The sequence below is a fragment of the Megascapheus bottae genome, chromosome 2 (assembly GCF_031878675.1).
Source record: "Megascapheus bottae isolate mThoBot1 chromosome 2, mThoBot2.hap1, whole genome shotgun sequence".
Taxonomy (NCBI): Eukaryota; Metazoa; Chordata; class Mammalia; order Rodentia; family Geomyidae; genus Megascapheus; species Megascapheus bottae.
In genome coordinates, this window is record NC_143510.1 from 89,923,030 (window position 1) to 89,941,030 (window position 18,001).

The following is an 18,001-nucleotide window of genomic DNA, read 5'->3' on the forward strand; positions in this document are numbered from 1 at the left end:
ATTCCATGATAAACCAGCAGATGGCCCAGTGCACCAGGGCACCTGCTGAGTAAGGGGCCTTATAGTTCCCGAAGGAAATGAGATGAGTCAAGGTAGCTGCCCCAGCCTCTACCAGATGGCCTCCCCCAGCCAGGCTCTGGTGTCCCACGCTGGTGAGTGCCACCTGAGATTACCAGGTACCACCATTATTCCCCATCTTCTGGATTGGGGAAAACAAGGCTGCTAGATGATGTGCCTTGACATGTCTGAAGCCCCTCTCTGCTCTCTCACACATTCAAGTGGCAAACGGGCCAGGGGCACAGAGATGAAGACAGTACCAGAGACCTCCCTTTGTGCTGCGGAGGATAGAGAAGACTTCCTAGGGAGGAGGCAGGGTCTGGACTGAGCCTTGGAAGGGAAGAAGGAAAAGGGGAGAGCTGGGGTGAGGCCCACGGCAGCCTGGGAAAGGGAGACAGAGGCGACTCACCGACATGGCCAGGTGCAGTGGGGTGTTGCCGTTCTCGCCTCGGGCACCTGCGTTGGCCCCATAGGTCAGCAGCACCATGACGCAGTCGAAGCGGTTGCGCATCACAGCCACGTGCAGAGCTGTGTTCCCCGAAGCGCTGGTGCTCTCCACCTCACAGCCCCGCTTCAGCAGCATGCGGGCCATCTGGGGACCAGCCAGGCCTGGTCAGCAGGCCGCTCAGGGAACAGTCACGGCCCACGCGCCTGGGCTATCACTTCCTCCTTTAGTGGCCGGAAGCTGTGAGGCCTCTAGAAAGTTCTCACCATGGGAGAGGAGCCTGGGGCAGGGCTCAGTGCTGGAGTGTCCCTGGACCCTGGTTCCCCACACCCTCAGCATCTCAAGAACTAGGGGACAAATAGCTGAAAGACGATGTTCTGAACTTCTAGTCCTTTCTAGAAAGGCAACCCCATCCATCTCTGTGGGGCTCCCTGGGCCCTGTCCCACAAGCACGCCATTCCTTGTGACCCGCCCTGGGGCCATGCTCAGGGATCACATTTCAAGGGCCTTGGCAACTCCATCCCTGCTCCCCAACAGCCTTCCAACCACAGGACTGTGAGAGACACAGCTGAGCCTCTCCTCCCTCTACGGAAGCCTGGGCAGGACTCAGCTTCCTCGACACTTGGCTTCTTCATGAAGTAAGGGGCATCTAGCTCACAGCAGGGAGGTGGTGGCCATGATGAGGAAGCATAAACAAAGGGCCTAGCACTCAGACATGTCCCACAGAGGCATCTAGACTCTTCCTTCCAGATTCGAGCCACAGAACAGCCAAGATAGACCAGTCAAGATACGGAGCACTGGTGCAGAATCTTCTCATGTGCTACCTTGCTGTGTCAAAACACCTCTAACCAGCCAGCAAGGCAGGAGAGCAATGCCAGCCTCTCAACTCCTCTCCTCAGGCTCTTGCGCCCATCAGCCCACTAACAGACCTGCCCTCAGGGCAGCCATCAGAGTCCTCTGAAGAAAGAGCCTCTGCCTGCAGGCACCATGGAGGCAGCTCTGGGCTGGCTCTGACCCTCCTACCCACAGACTCCGCCTACCTCAGCATTCTTGGCCCAGTGGAGGGGGCTGGCTCCATAGCGAGGGTCTTTGCTGTGGATCTGGTTGCTGTCCATGCTGATTATCATTTCAGCACACCTGAGGGAAGGATGGGAGGGGGAGAAGGAAAGGAAGGAGAGGAAGGAAAGAAGCGGGGGAGATGGGCTGGGCCAGAGTTTCTAATCCCAAGTTCTATAACTCCCGACTGTCAGGGAGTTTACCTGCAAACAAAGTTGTAACCAAACCTACTAGTTCTGGAAGAGCATACCAAAGCTAAGGCTATGGGTGTGTGTGTGTGTGGGGGGGGAATATACTGAACTAAAAAGCTGCTGAAGGGGGCTGGGAATGTGCCCTAGTAGGTAGAGTACTTGCCTAGCATGCACAAAGCCCTAGGTTTGATTCCTCAATATCACTTACACAGAAAAAGCCAGAAGTGGTACTGTGGCTCAAATGGTAGAGCATTAGCCTTGAGCCAAAAAAAGCTCAAGGGGGCCGGGAGTTTGGCCTAGTGGTAGAATGTTTGGCTAGCATGCATGAAGACCCAGGTTCCATTCCTCAGTACCACATACATAGAAAAAGCTGGAAGTAGTACTGTGGCTCAAGTGGTAGAGATATGGCCTTGAGAAAGCCCAAGGACAGCATTCAGGCCCTGAGTTCAAGCCCCAGGACTGGCAAAAGAAAAAAGCTGCTGCACAGCAAAAGAAACAATCAACAGAAGAGAAATACAATCTATATATTGGGGACAAACATTTTACAAAGCAAGATAACGATATGATGTCAGATTGCCAATATTGAGCGGCTGGAGCAGGATGCTGACAAGTTGTAGGTAAGCCTGGGCTATAAATAGTAAGACCCTGTTTCAAAAACAAAACCAAGCTGCACACCAGTGTCTCATACCTGTAATCCTAGCTACTCAGGAGGCCAAGATCTAAGGATTGAAGTGTGAAGCTAGCCAGAAGGAGAGAAAAGTCTTTGAGACTCTCATCTCTAATTAGCCACCCCTAAAAACAGCTGGAAGTGGAGCTAGTTCAAATGGTACTGTGCTAGCCTTCAGGAAAAAACAAAACAGGGACAGCATGGAGGCTCTAAGTATAAGTCCCAGGAGCAGTAAAAAAAAAAAAAAAAAAAAAAAAAGCCAGAACATTCATTCAAAGATGGCATACAAATGGACAACACACACAAATCAAGGCATTCACCATGACAACATGACTTGTGATCAGAGCCAGCCACACCTGGGCTTAGGCTCAGTCCTGCAAAGCCCTCCTGGACCAACTACCTAAGCATCCCCTGAACCCTGAGTGCCCTCCGTCTCAGCTCATCTGTCTGATCATCTGTGCCCTTCATCACATGAACACAAACCCAGACAGAAAGCTTTAGCCCGGTCGACTTTGAGATCCCCATCTACCCAGAACTCTTTGTGAGCACAACGGTAGGTGCCAGGCCTGCCCCGGGGCTGGAGGGGGTGGGGCAGGTGGAGGCTCACCCCTTCTGGGAGAACTTCATGGCTGTGTGGATCGGGTAGCCGCCTGGCCCCATCACATTGCAGCGGGCGTTGCACAGCAGCAGCACGCGGACCATCTCCTGCTTCCCCATCTGGCAGGCCAGGTGCAGCGGGGTCAGCCCCTGGTTATTCACCTGGTTCAGGCCGGAGGAGGCATTCTTGCCTAAGAGCTAACAAAGCAACATAAAATGGTATGGTGGGTGGGAGCCCAGCTAAAGAGGGAACCCCTCTCTAGCTCATTAAGCCACTTGCTCTGGGGACCAAAGGGGAAAGCTGGACTCCGTGTGCATGCTGACAAGGAGGCTGACAAAAACAACAAACCAGGTGCCAGCGGCTGATGCCTATAATCCTAGCTACTCAAGAGGCTGAGCTTTGGCTGGGTGTGGTGGCTCACGCCTGTAATCCTAGCTACTCAGGAGGCTGAGTCTGAGGATCAAGGTTCAAAGCCAGCCCAGGCAATACAGAACATGAGATGCTTATGTCCAATTAATCACTAGAAAACATGAAATGGGACTGTGGCTCAAGAGGTAGGGTGGTAGCCCTGAGCTGAAGAGCTCAGGGACAGCACCCAGGCCCAGAGTTCAAGCCCCATGACCCACAAAAAAAAAAAAAAAAAAAAAAAAGGAGGCTAAATTTGGAAGCCAACCTGGGCAGGAAAGTCTGTAAGCCCTTCCTTACATACATACACACAGACACATACATGTGCATACACAATTTACACTTATGTTTTGATGTTTTGGTTAGTTGAAACAGTCACTGAGTAGAAGGTAGGAATCCCTTTTCTAGAATAACCTAATGGGCAGGTAAAGAGAACCTTTGAAAGGACCTGCTCATTCTATACCACAAAGCATATCCTGATAATCTGCATTTCCTTTCAATCTAGTAAATACATGAAGTAGCTTTTGTTTTTCCTTTTTTACTTTCTTTCTATTTTTTTTTTATGGGGGTCATGGGGCTTGAACTCATCCGGGGCACTGTCCCTAAGCTCTACAGCTCAAGGCTATCGCCCTACCCTTGAGCCAAGCCTCACTTCCTGTTTTCTAATGGCTAATTAAAGATAAAAGTCTCAGGTCCTTTTGTGCTGAGGCTGGCTTTGAACCTTGATCCTCAGATTTCAGACTCCTGAGTAGCTAGAATTGAGCCACCATGCCCAGCTTGCCTTTTTTTTTTTGGCCACTCCTGGAGTTTGAACTCAGGGCCTATGCAAGGTCCTTGGACTTCTTCAAAGCTAGTGCCCTACCACTTGAGCCATAGTACTACTTTTGGCTTTTTTCTGTGTCTGTGGTACCTCGGAGTCCAACCCAGGGCTTTGTGCATGCTAGGTAAGCACTCTACCACTAGGCTATGCACCTGACCCTGAAGTAGCTTTTTAATAGCATCATTTCAGCTACTACTACTACTACTACTTCTACTACTACTATTATTATTATTATTAGTTGTTGGTTGTGGGGCTTGAACTTGGGCATGGGCCCTGTCCCTGAGCTCTTCAGCTCAAGGCCATCACTCTACCACTTGAGGCTAAGCGTCGCTTCCAATTTTCTGGTGGTTAATTGGAGATGAGTCTCATGGGCTTTCGTGCTCAGGCTGGCTTTGAACTGTGATCCTCAGATCTTGGCCTCCTGAGTAGCTAGGATTACAAGCGTGAACCACCAGCGCCTGGCTATACTATTATTTTTAATTCCTTGTCCCAGAAATAAAAAATTAACAGGAACATTCTTGGCATCAGGGCCCACAGAAGCCAGTGGGCGTTGGTTTGATTTGGTGAGTTCCTGTCAGCTAGGTAGGAGTCCCACAGTGCTGAGAGCCCCACATCTACCCAGGCAGGAGCTAGCTGCTGTCCATGAAGCTCAGCCTAGGGCCTGGTGAGGGTGGTGCTGGCTCACTGGTGCCCAGGGGAGCTGAACTATGCTGATGGTTTTTGAGCTGCCCGAGGTTAGTCTGCTGAGCTGAAGAACACTGGCTGTCGGAGCAGAAGCCAATGACATGGCCCCAAATAGGGGTCAAGAGGGAAAAGCGGGGAAGTACAACCTCCAGGGAGGAACCTAGGCTTCCATGATCAATGGGGGACAAGGAAAGGAGCCCTGTACTGCTCACCTGGAGCACCTGGGAGTTGTCACCCTGCACGGCGTAATGGAAGGCTGTCTCCCCCTTGTTGTCTGTGACGTCCATCTGGGCATGGCAGTACTGCACCAGCTCCACCAGGATCTCCCCATTCCCCTTGCGGCAGGCCAGATGCAGGGGGGTGCAGCCCTCCTCATTCTCTGTGCTGTTGGCACAGCTGTGGCACAGGGGCAGGGTGATCAGGGTGGACAGGCAGGAAACCCAAGTGCATGCTGGGAGATTCCCACCTCATGGCATGGCTGCGTCATGGCTCATTTGGACCAGAGCTCAGCCCCACACCACACAGGGACACAGAAATCTCACCCACTCAGCCTCTCTAGGCTCCAATAGCCTTCTCCACTGTGCCCACCATGATGACTCTGGCAAGGGACACGCCTGCTGGAGCAAGATCACTGGGCGTCCGGGAGAAATGCACACACACATGCACATACATGGTCCAGGTGGCCAGGCTGCATGTGTGCACACACATGTGGCCCAGCTGGTCAGGCTGCACATGGGTACCACACGCACACAGAGCGCAGATGGCTGGTCTGCCTACCTGATGATGCGGCTGTGATGGAAACACTCTCGGATGCCCAGCTCCACTGCCAGGTGGGCGGCTGACCAGCTGGGGTGGTTGCGGATGAGGTCGGTCAGGTGCTGCAGGACCTCCACCTGCAGGACTTGCGAGGAGCTCTCATAGAAGGGAGGCAGCTGGGATGAGTACTGCTGGAAGTTCACCTGAGCATCAGCCTCTGACTCCAGCTGGAAGAGCCTGGACAGAAGAGGACACCAAGCTTAACCCCATGGGCTCTCAGCCCACAGTCCAGCATAGTCACGAGCCTTGGATTCCCCCAGAACAGGACACAGCAGTGTCCCAGGCTGCAGCCTGCCTCTCCTCCTTCAATACACAGCCTATGTGGAGTTTACCTTGAGTTCTCTGTGTTTGAAAAGTTTCTCTTTCTCTTTTCCTCCCTTTCCCTGCCTCCGCCCTCCTTCACTTCATCTCCTTTTCTCCCTCTCTCTCTTTCCCTGATCTCATGTTATCTAACCAAATCCCTGCCATTTCCCTTTCCTAATTGGACTGTTACACTGGGAGCTGCAGCTTCAAGTCTTCAGCCTTTTATACATGGTCAGAATCAAACAAGGTCAAGTTGGTGCTAGTGGTCACTCGTATAATCCTAGCAACTCAGGAGACCTGGTTCTGAGGGTCAGGGTTCAAAGCTAGCCTTGGCAGAAAAGTCTATAAGACTTTTTATATTCAATTAATCACCAAAAAGCCAGAAATGGAGGTGTAATTCAAGTGGTAGAGGATTACCCTTGAGTAGAAAAAGCTCAGGAACAGCACCCAGGTCCTGAGTTCAAGCCCCAGGACTAGTACATGCACATGCGCTCATACACACATACACACAGAGACCATTCTGTAGGGTCAGCGAGGCCTGAGCCTCCAGAAACACTAATAGTGCCCAGGACATGGCCAGTGTGTGGGTGGCAGGGAGGAAGAGGGTAAGATATAGACCCACCTCAATGCCCACCTACCCAGATCCCTCAGCCTTCACTGGATGGCTTGGCTACACAACCTCTCCCCTTCTCCAAACAGCCCTGCAGCTGGCCCAGGCCCTCAGCCCTGGCCTAGCCTCCTGCCATGTCCTGCTGGCATGCCTGGACAGGGACAGCTCTGCAACCCTGTGAGGACAGTCACAGGTCACCCTGCAGGGCCCTGCCAGTCTCCCCCAACCTTCCATCTGCCTGGGTCAACATCCAAGTAGGAAACACCGCAGGCTGTGCACCCCAAGTCCTCCCACCACTATCCTCACCTCTAGTGAGCTACTGGGGAGCCAAAGAACAGAGATATGCATATGTGTGTCCATATGTATACATGTGTCTGTGCCTCTGTGTGTCTATGCATTTCCATGTGTGTATGATGTGTCTGCGTGTATGTCTATGTATTTACATATATATGTCCATGTGTATGGTGTACGTGTCTCTATGTGTGCTGTGTGTGATGGCTGACCACCACCCACCGGAAGCCACTCTGTGAGTTCTTGGGGCTGATCAGGATGCAGTCCCAAGTGCGATTGGGCACATTCTGGAACAGGATCAGCTGCCCTTCCTCCCGGAGGCGCTCACTCAGGGTGTAATCGACGATGGCCACCTCCTTCACGCGGTATGGGTTGGAGAACAAGTTGGTGACGCTGCTGAGGGTATTCACCAGGCGGCCGAAGAACTGCATCCTCTGTGGGGCAGGGGGTGGGGGCCCCACTGCCACACCTGTCTGCAAGAGAGTGGGGTCTTGGGTGAGCTGGGCGGGTCTCCTATGCCCACCTCCTCGGGGCAGCCAGGTCCTGTGGGTACCTCTACAATATCCTTCGTTCTGGGCCTTCAGGGAGCTGAAAAAGGAGGGAAGGAGGGAAAGAAGGAGGAAGGCAGGAAGGGGGGGAAGGAGGAAGGGCAGGCAAGGACCTTTAGTGTGAGGTGAGAAGTCTGAGGAAAAGTTCCCCAGTGCTGAGAGCCTGGGCTTGCCTGTGCCCTGTCACAGTGTCCCTGTCAGAGCAGACACAGGTCTTATGGGTGCACCAGAGACAGCAGTAATAAACACACACCATGGTGCTAAGGCCCTGGCAGGTGGACAGCTTCTAGCCACACCAAACAGTGACACGAGTCACTCCAGTTCCACCAGACACTAATGACACCCTCTAGGGAAAAGGGACAGCAAGCAACTGTTTCCCACTGACTCTGAGAATCGTGGCATGTGACCATTGTGGGGGGCAGGATGTTAAGGCCTCTGGGGTGGGGGACAGTCCACACTAACTGAGCGCAGCTGTGCTCAGTTTCTGCTCTGTGTGTGTGTGTGTGTGTGTGTGTGTGTGTGTGTGTGTGTGCGCGCGCGCGCAAGCGTGCGCACAGGCACACACAAGCTCCTGGCAAGCTCCTGCCCCTGAGCTACATCCCAGCCCCCAAACTATCTTATTAGCTCCTGACTCCTAAAGGCACAGCCACAAATTCTGGGGCCAAACAGATGCTACAATGCCACCTGCTGAAGGGGCAGCAGAGCTGAGGGCGCCGATGTCTTTAATGGACACCACTTTACCACTTCTAGAGGTTTGGCCTTGGAGGGAAGGGAGATTAAAAACAGAAACAAAAACAAAACCTAGGAGACTACAGTGAGAACTCTGCTCAGGGGAGGAGTGTGAAAGTGTGGTGTGAACAGATCTCACAAATACAGATTTGCCAGGATACAAACTACATGGATTCAGTAGCCTGTGCTCGCCTGCCTGCCTGCCTGCCTGCCTGCCGTGTGTATCTGCATGGCAAGCGCACTCAGCCGCGCTGCACGGCTGCACTACCTCCCAGGAGATACTCACAACAACACTGCACCATCCTCCAGAGACACTTAACAACACTGCATGCCCTGCCTACCTTCCCAGTCATTGCTTAGCAGCACTGGGTACACTACCCTTCCAGGAGTTACTTAGTAGGTGGCTCGCTATCATGGTACTTGTACAGCGTTCAAGCAGCCGCTGTATAACCTAATCACAGCCTCAAAACAGTGTTAACTAGAGGAGTAACACTGACAGTGTGAATGGGAAAAGAGGAGGCCTAAGTGCTGAATGCAGTGTGTGCTTGCAGGTGTCCACTGAGAAGAAACTACTCAGATTATGTGGAAACACATCCCCCCACCCCATAAAGTGCCGAGCTCAGCATTTTATGTGAATTTTACATGAATTCTCACAGAACTGCAGGAGGCAAGGTGTGCTGGGAGCACAATGCAGACCTGAGGCCAGACCAAATTCAAATCCTCGCTCACCATTTACTAGCTATGTGACCTCAGGCAAGTGACTTAACCTACTTGTGTCTCAGTTCCTAACCTGTAACACTGCGACCAAAATAGCGCCTCAAAGTAGCACCCAGCCAGTGGCAGATGGTCAGGAAACACCAGCCAGCTTTACCACCATTTCCTGTCAAGGAAATGGGGGCTTAGAGAACCTCGACAGCACAGCTCTGAAGCTTTGGGAAATCCTTCCTTTTCTGATTGGCTAGAGATGAGGTGCATGGTGTGACAGGACGAGGCGCTCAGGGCTCTGGGGACAAGGAAGGGATGGAAGGTGCTCAGGAGCACAGGGTTAGGGAGGAGACTCAAAGGCAGGCTCCAGTGGCCTCACTGGACCCAGAGGCGATCCTCCAGTGAAGGGGTCACCCTTTGCATCGAGGCGCTCGCATGACACCGTGATGTAGGAAGCCCCAGGCACAGGCCCACTGCAGACCCAGACAGCAGCTATGGTGTTAGGAGGGGAAGCAAAGGCACAAACACCTTCCGGCCACATCCAGCAACTCACAGCACAGCCAAGCAGGAAGGTGGCCAGCCAGGAGAGCAGGCACAGGCCTTCTCCTCCTCTCCTGTCATCCCTCTCCATCCTGCCAGCCCAGGGAACATCTTAAAGTGGCCCTTTCCTTCCAAGGGCCTCTCCTCTGACCTTCACATGACCTTCACCTGTTCTCACAGCCATCTGTACTGCTCCTGGCCTGGGAACACAACCAGTTCCCAGGAAGCCATGTGCCACCCCCTCCCCCAAGACCTTCCACAGTGACAGTGGTGACAGCAATTCCTCATCTACGCCACATCCCTCCAGATAACAATGACACTTCCCTAGATGAAGCTGGGGGTTTGGAACCCCTCAGAGCCCAGTCTGCTTTTTTTTTTTTTTTTTGCCAGTCCTGGGCTTGATCTCAGGGCCTGAGCACTGTCCTTGGACTTTCTCAAGGCTAGAGCTCTACCACTTGAGCCTCAGCACCACTTCCGGCTTTTTTCTATGTATGTGATACCGAGGAATCGAACCCGGGTCTTCATGCATGCTAGGCAAGCACTTTAACCACTAGGCCAAACTCCCGGCCCCCCAGTCTGCTTTTCTGTTTGGAGGAAGATCTGGTGTCTGTAGGGGCTCAGGCTCTCCTGGGGGGCTGAGGGCAGGAAGAACGCTAGCATTCCCACTTCCCCACTTGACAGACTGAGGCCAGAGGGGCCTCAACATGAGGTTCCAAAGGGCAAATTAAAGTGGGGCACATTCCCAGCTACTTGGAAGGAGACTCGGAGGGCTGAAGGTTAAGATCAACCCTGGAAAAAGTGAGACCCCATTTCAATCAACAAGCCAGGCGTAGTGGTACAGGCCTGTGGTTCCATCCATGAGGGAGCCATGGTTAGGAGGAACACAGCTCAGGATGCTACTGGGTAAGACACGATCCAAAAAGGGACCAAGCAAAAAGGGCTGGAGGCACGGTTCCAATTGGTAAGAGTGCCTCCCTAGCAAGCACAAGGCTCTGGAATCAAACCCCAGTATTGAAAATTAAATGTTGACATCTACCAACAAAGAAAAATAAACAAAAGCCCCTTGTAAGTGAGAGGGAGACTTGGATAGGAGCAAACCTGAGCCATGTTCCCTAGAAGGGGCTGCTGGCATCGTGGCCCTCCCAGGAGGACAGGGAGGATATGGGGACACAGGAGAATGTCCGCTGGGAGCAGGGATGCAGAGCAGAGAGCACTGAGGGGAGAGGTACTGGCAGAGGCAGAGCCTGTGCCAGCAGAGAGCCCGCTTGCCTGTGTGGGCAGGAAGCAGAGAAGGGCATCTGTCTCGTATGCAGTCTTGAGGGTTCTGGTGGGCAGGGAGGGGCTGACCCTCTCCAGAGGTCCCTCCTCCACCAGGAAGGGAGCTGTGCCCTGTCCTCCCAGGCCTGTGGGACCAGAGTGGACTCCCCACTCCTGGAGCCTCTGCTCACATCCTCCAGGCCCACTATCCCCCCATTTCTGTACCAGGCTGGGCAGGCCAGGCCCTCTCCCAGTCTACCAGTGGCCCTCAGCCCCTGGGAAGCCACAGGGTACCAGTGCTATGGGCATTGGGCCATGGGCCAAACACAGAAAAGGGTGCTTCAACACAGCAGCTGCCCCCCTCTCATCCTCCCGCTCATTTGAGGGGCAACCTCCTCCCTAGGCCCTCCAGTGGTCTTAGCTCCCATGCTAACTGCCCATCCACCCTCCTGGGGTGACCCTTGCCCCCGCTGGGCATAAGACCTCAGAGCTGCTGGCAAACCACTCTCCAGTTGCCTCCACGAGTTCATTTCATGGACATCAGACACTCAGCCCCTCTGAGCTCACCCCTTACCCAGCAGAGGAAAGCCTCAGGCCTGGCTTCCTCCTTGGCAGCCAGTGGCAGAGAGACAGGCAGCCACCAGGGGCACGTGCCAGGGGTGAGGCCAGAGCAGACCTCACTGTTGGCCACGTGGAGCTCCAGAGCCATGCATGGACACACAGTGGTGCCCACAATGGCAAGTGAGTCTCAGGCGCCCCACGGCTCCGCTTATGACGGGACAGCAGCAATTGTCCCTAGCAGTGCAACACTGATACCCAGATAGCCAACACTTCCTGCCGCTCCCTCACAACTGTGGGCTAAGGAGACAGCACCACACTGTGCTGGGAACACAGCGTGTCCCCACTTCCTTCCTGGAGCCCTGGTGCAGTCACATGCTGGCCGCTCCCCCTCACATGGCCACGGCCACTGCTGGAGGACAGCATGGGACCCCACCTCTGTCATCTGATATTGGTCTCCCACTCACAGCCACAGCACAGTGGGCCAGGCACAATCCTTGCATTTCCCAGCATAGGAGGGCAACGAGGCCCGGAGCCTGGAAGTGGGGTGTCTTGCCTGCCATGTCAATCACACAAGCAAAGTCCTTACACATAGCATGTGCTCAGTAAGTGTGAGGGAAGGAAGGGGATCAAGTCACATGCCGTGCCTGCCTCTCACTCCAGCTTCCCCAGCCTCTGCACCCCCCTGCAAGTCGTCCTCCATGTGCTTCTCTAGGCCACTCCAGTTAACCTACACATAGCACCCACTGCCTCCTCCATGTCTCCTCTAGGCCACTCCAGTCACCCTACATACAGTACCCCGCTACCTCCACCCTACGCTGGCCACCTGGGGCATTGCTGGAGCCCTGTGTCCTCCCACACCTTCCCCGCACCATGGGAGACTGAAGCCTAAGCAGACTGGGTAAATGCCAGGATCTAAGCCGAGGCAGCTGGGAGCTGGAGCAGTGTTCTGTGCTCAGACTGGACTTTCAATCGTGGGATACCCAAATCCAGGACCTCTTCCACAACCACACCATGGTTCACAGGAACTTGTGCAAGACAACCTTGTACCTGAGCACTGGAGGACAAAATGCCCAGGAGGGCTCCTGAGGACTCAGCCAAGCTGCAAAAGGCCGCCAGAGGGCTCCTGCACTACTGGCATGGAACCCAGTGGCCTGTTGTATGACTCAGTCCGCAAATATTTACCAAGCACCAACCTTGGCAGGCACTGCTCTTCTAACTACCAAGGACAAAACCCCTGCCATCTAGAGCTTAGGCTGAAGACAAGACTGTAAGTAACACAAAAAAAGAAGGCAGAACATATCCATAGGCTGTAGATGTCAAGTAAAGAGGAGGCATGGGAAGTATGGAGACTGAAGTGTATGGAGACTGAAGTTTTCGGGTGCCCAGGGAAGCCCTCACCAAGAACCATCAGGAAGGGAGAGTGAAGCCTATTGTTTACCTAGTTGAAGAGCTTTCTAAGCACAGGGAAGAGCAAGTACAAAGAACCTAGGGCTAGACTAAGCCAGTGAATCCAGAAACAGCATGGAAGCCAGTGAGATCAGACCTTGTGCAGTGAGAAAAGCCACTGCAGGGCTTGGAACAAAGGAGCGACATTTGAACAGACAGCCCTGGCTGGTGTGGTAAGGAAAACAGGCAGCAAGAATAAACTCACAGCTGAGTGAAGCAGCTCATGCCTGAAATCCCAGCTACTCAGGAGGAGGACGGTAGTCCAAGGCCAGTCCAAATAAAAGGTATGAGGCCCTATCTGAAGAATGAACTTTAAAGCACAAAGGGCCAGGAATATGATTCATGTAGTACTTGCCTAACAAGCACAAGTTCCTGAGTTAAAACCCCAAAATTTCCAGGTTCAAGGGTTCAAGTTTGCAATCCTTGCTACTTCAGAGGCAAAAACAGGGCAATCATGGTTTGTCATCCTGGGAAAAGTCCATGGGACTCCATTTCAACCAGCTGCTGGGCACAATATAAAAAGGAGCTGGAAGGGCTGGGAGTTTGGCCTAGTGGTGGAGTGCTTGCCTAGCATGCATGAAGACCCGGGTTCGATTCCTCGGTATCACATACATAGAAGAAAGCCAGAAGTGGTGCTGAGGCTCAAGTGGTAGAGCTCTAGCCTTGAGAAAGTCCAAGGACAGTGCCCAAGCCCTGAGCTCAAGGCCAGGACTGGCAAAAAAAAAAAAAAAAAAGGAGCTGGAAATGTGACTCAAGTGGCAGAACACTGGTTTAGGCCCTGAATTCAAATCCTGGTACCAACAAATATAGTAACAACCTTGCAGTTTTGGTCTGAGCAAAGAATAAAAGAATGAAAAAAAGAATACTGTCATTTCTGAAAATGGGAACAAGAGTGGGATGGTCAGATTATCCAAAAAGAACTGTACTCTTGTCAGGCACAGTGGCTCACACCTATAATCTTAGCTACTCAGAAGACTGAGGATCATGGTTCAAGGCCAGCCTGGCACCACAGAACCTGAGACTCTTATCTCCAATTAACCTCTAGAAAATGGGAAGTAGGCCTGGAATTTGGCCAAGTGGTAGAGTGCTTGCCTAGCATGCACAAAGACCTGGATTTGATTCCTTGGTTCCACATACATAGAAAAAAGCCAGAAGTGGTGCTGAGGCTCAAGTGGTAGAGCTCTAGCCTTGAGAAGGTCCAAGGACAGTGCTCAGGCCCTGAGCTCAAGCACAGGACTGGCAAAAAGAAAGAAAGAGGGGCTAGGAGTTTGGCCTAGTGGTTAAAGTGCTTGCCTAGCATGCATGAAGACCGGGGTTCGATTCCTCGGTACCACATACATAGAAAAAAGCCGGAAGTGGTGCTGAGGCTCAAGTGGTAGAGCTCTAGCCTTGAGAAAGTCCAAGGACAGTGCTCAGGCCCTGAGCTCAAGCCCAGGACTGGCAAAAAAAAAAAAAAAATCGAATCATTAGCCAGGCACGGTGGCTTACGCCTGTAATCCTAGCTACTCAAGAGGCTGAGATCTGAGGATCAAGGTTCAAAGCCAGTCTGGGCACAAAAGAACCTAAGACTCTTATTTGTAATTAACCTCTAGAAAATAGGAAGTGGGGCTTGGCTCAAGGGTAGGGCAGTAGCCTTGAGCTGAAGAGCTCAGGGACAGCACTCAGGCCAAGTTCAAGCCCTATGACCCACACTAGTGCACAGCCTTAGCTCAGTGGCAGAATGTTTGCCTAGCAAGCATAGGGCCCTGGGTTTGATCTCTATGATCAAATCCCTGGGACTGCAAATAACTAAAAGACCATCTAAGAACTGAATGAGATCACCAGCAAATGTGGCTGGACCAAAGACAGCAGCATTTAAGGTGCAACCCTGTAAAATCCACTACGAAAGTTACAGACAGACCCTGCCCTCCCAGGGAGACACCCTCTATAAAAACAGACCCAGAGCAGGTGCATGGCTCATGCATGTGCACATGTGCGCATGCACACAGAGTACACAGGTACCTCCTTTCTGTACTGCACTGTGATGTCATTCTGCTAAATGAAAAGAAAACCCCTTTCCAAGAAACTGTCATCTCACAAGATAGTAACCCAGAGTGGAGAGAAACAAACTCCTGAACATGGAGAAACCTAAGTGTGGCAGGATTGTCACACAAGCTCCAGTGCCTATCCCACTGTACAGCACAGATGATATAAATGGCTCATAAGCGAAAGACAAACATTAAGCCAAGGTCTGTTAGCTCATGCCTGTAATCCTAGCTATTCAAGATGCTGAGATCTAAGATTGAGGTTCAAAGCCAGCCTGGGCAGGAAAGTCTATAAGACTCTTTTTTTTTTTTTTTTTTTTTTTTTTTGCCAGTCCTGGGCTTGAGCACAGGGCCTGAGCACTGTCCTTGGACTTTCTCAAGGCTAGAGCTCTACCACTTGAGCCTCAGCACCACTTCCGGCTTTTTTCTAGGTATGTGGTACTGAGGAATCGAACCCGGGTCTTCATACATGCTAGGCAAGCACTTTAACCACTAGGCCAAACTCCCGGCCCCTCTATAAGACTCTTATCTCCAATTAACTACCAGAAAACTAGAAGTGGTAGAGCACTAGCCTGGCACAAAAGAGCTCAGGGACACGGCCTAGACCCTGGGTTCAGCTCCATGACTACCACCACCACCCACAACAACAAAAGTCAAAAAGGAGAAAATGTCTCCAGATGAAAGGAATATCCCACACTGCTATGAGATCAACTGAGCACAGCAGGTATGGAGAAAATCAAGTCCTAATTGTGAGCTCAGAAAAAAATATGGCTTAGAAAAGAATATGGCTTAGTGGTAGAATGCTTGCTTAGCATGCATAAAACCCTGGGTTCAATTCCTCAGTACCACATACACAGAAAAATCCAGAAATGGAACTGTGGTTCAGGTGGTAGAGTCCTAGCCTTGAGCACAGAGACGCTGAGGATAGAACCCAGGCCCTTATTTCAGGCTGCAGAATTGGGGGGGGGGGGTGGACAACAACCTGAAAATCCTCAGTCAAGTTTCAAACCTTTAAACTCAAAACCCTCTACACCATTTGCCTCCAACCACATCAGGTGAACCTCAGGTAATTACTTCACTTGTCCTCTCTTCCTCCTGTTAAAGGGGACAGCACTGGCGATGTCAAGGGTAACCAAGAACTAGAGCCAACTAATATTTGGTCAATGAAAAATGAATGAGCAGCATAAACAACTGATTCAAAACAGCCTGACAGGCACTGGTGGCTCACACCTGCGCCCTTAGCTACTTGGGAAGCTGAGATCAGGATGATCTCTGATATGGGCCCAGAGGACTAAAAAAAAAAAAAAAGGGTAAACCAGGCACCAGGGCCTCATGTCTGTAATCCTAACTACTTGGGAGGCTGAGATCTGAAGATTATAGCTTAAAACAAGACGGGGCAGAAAAGTCCATGGGACTCTTATCTTCAATAAATCAGCAAAAAGCAAGAGATAGATCTTGAATTCAAGTAGTAAAGTGCAAGCCTGAGTAAAAGAGCCAAGCAAGAAAGCATGTAAGGGCCTGAGTGCAAGCCCCAGTATTAGCACACACACAAAAAAAGATGACTAATAAAAATATTAAAAAATAACAAAAACTTTTTTTTTGGGTGGGTCATGGGGCTTGAACTCGGCCTGCTGTCCCTGAGCTTTTCAGCTCAAGGCTACTGACCTACCCTCGAGGTTAACTGGAGATAAGAGCTCTGTGATGCCGGGGCTGGCTTTGAACGGTGATCCTCAGATCTCAGCCTCCTGAATAGCTAGGATTATAGCCATGAGCCACTGCGCCCAGTTACAAAACAACAAATCTTAAAAAATAAAAACATAGGGGGTGGGGGGAGGGAAACAGGGGCGAAAACATGAGAAGGGGCAGCAATGATTGTTAAGTAATACACTTTCTATCTGGTGAATATAATGTAACCCTTTTATTAATTACAATAAAAATGTATTTAAATAAAACATAAAAGAGCCTACCAGGATCAGTGGTTTATTCCATTGGGGGGGGGGGGGGAAGGTGAGATTCTATTTCAAAAATAATGTTTTAAAAAGGCTGGAGGTAGAGCACCTGCCCAGCAAGCTTGGAAGCCTTGAAATGTGAACACCAGTACTGTCCAAAAAAAACAAAAAAAAAAGAACCTGATGCCTGACTTACGATTTAATTAACAAGTCAAAGGAATGAAACAAGATCTTCCTCGCATCCTGTGCCCCCTTCCCTTTCCATTGCCCGTGACTTCACAGCCAAGCCCGGCAGGCGTGCAGCTCTGTGTGTGGTCACCAAGGTTTAACCTTGTCCATTTTCTCCACTCAATCTCAAGGCACCAGAGGAGGAAACTGAGACCTGGACACAAAACAGCCTCCGAACTCCAGGAACATTCTAAGGCCGAGACCACAATCAACACAGCTCCGGCAGGAGGGTGGCGCTTCAAGGCTGCCAAGCTAGGCTCACGAGCCCGACATCCCTGGCTGGGACGAGGGGAGGGGAGGGAAACCCAGGCGCTCAGGGGAAGGGATGGCCTTTGCCTGGGGAGCAGCACCGGCAGCCCTGCCTCCTCCTCCGTGCCCCCCACTCGCGCCCGGGGCCAGTCGTGCGGTTACCGGGTCACTCGCTGGGCTCGTCGCCAGGGCCCAGGCCGTCTGCGGGAACGGAGGGGACCGGGCTGGGGGCCGGGGCCTCCGGGCTGGGGCCACACCGCCGCACGGCGGGTCGGCGGCCCGGGAGGGCCCGGGACGCGGGCGGAGCGGCGGGCCCCGCGCGAAGGGCCGCCTTAGGCAGCTGGGGGCCGCACGCACCGGGCTGGGGCCTGGCGGGGGACACAGCGGTCACGGAGTGGGAGTTGGGGACGCTGGGGGAGAGGTCACAGGGCAGGAGCAGGGACACACAGGGGTCACGGAGGACCTGCCTCAGAGCCGGAGACACCCGCAAGGTACACAGAAGGGCCGCGGCACGGACATCCGGGTCGTAGGGAACCGAAGTTTGGGAAGGCCACCCAGGCCCCGCCCCCCTCCGCCGTCACTCACCGCGGCTTGCTCAGCCCTTCCACTTCCTCCTCCTTCCGCAAACAAATGCAAGCCCAGCCACGTGAGGGGCCAGCTGCCGCTCTCCGCCAATCATCAGTGTCCATGCTTCAGCCCGCCACGGTGGCCCCGCCCTCACTCACGTGCTCGGCGCACGTGGATCCCCCGAGGCAGGGTTCCGCCATCTTGGATAACTGCCCAATGGAAAGGGCTTTCCGTCTCCGAGGGCGGGGCCAGGAG

General features: G+C 52.6%; 1 protein-coding gene across 6 annotated transcripts in view; it reads right to left on the reverse strand.

Annotated features, from left to right (window-relative positions):
* The window catches only part of Pla2g6 (phospholipase A2 group VI), a 31,469-nt gene extending 13,622 nt beyond the window's left edge, over positions 1-17,847 (reverse strand). For 3 of the 6 annotated variants that reach the window (XM_090328690.1, XM_090328687.1, XM_090328691.1), the window contains exons 1-7: positions 17,643-17,725; positions 7,166-7,412; positions 5,701-5,916; positions 5,136-5,319; positions 3,024-3,211; positions 1,543-1,639; positions 467-649 (exon numbers count right to left, since the gene is read on the reverse strand). In XM_090328690.1, coding sequence (XP_090184816.1) covers positions 467-649; positions 1,543-1,639; positions 3,024-3,211; positions 5,136-5,319; positions 5,701-5,916; positions 7,166-7,374 — 1,077 coding nt within the window. In that variant the 5' untranslated portion in view covers positions 7,375-7,412; positions 17,643-17,725. Of the gene's footprint in view, positions 1-466; positions 650-1,542; positions 1,640-3,023; positions 3,212-5,135; positions 5,320-5,465; positions 5,538-5,700; positions 5,917-7,165; positions 7,417-17,341; positions 17,360-17,642; positions 17,726-17,764 lie in introns of those variants that run through there. The other 3 variants (XM_090328688.1, XM_090328689.1, XM_090328692.1) reach the window with 3 other exon arrangements.
* Positions 17,848-18,001: the final 154 nt, after the last annotated feature.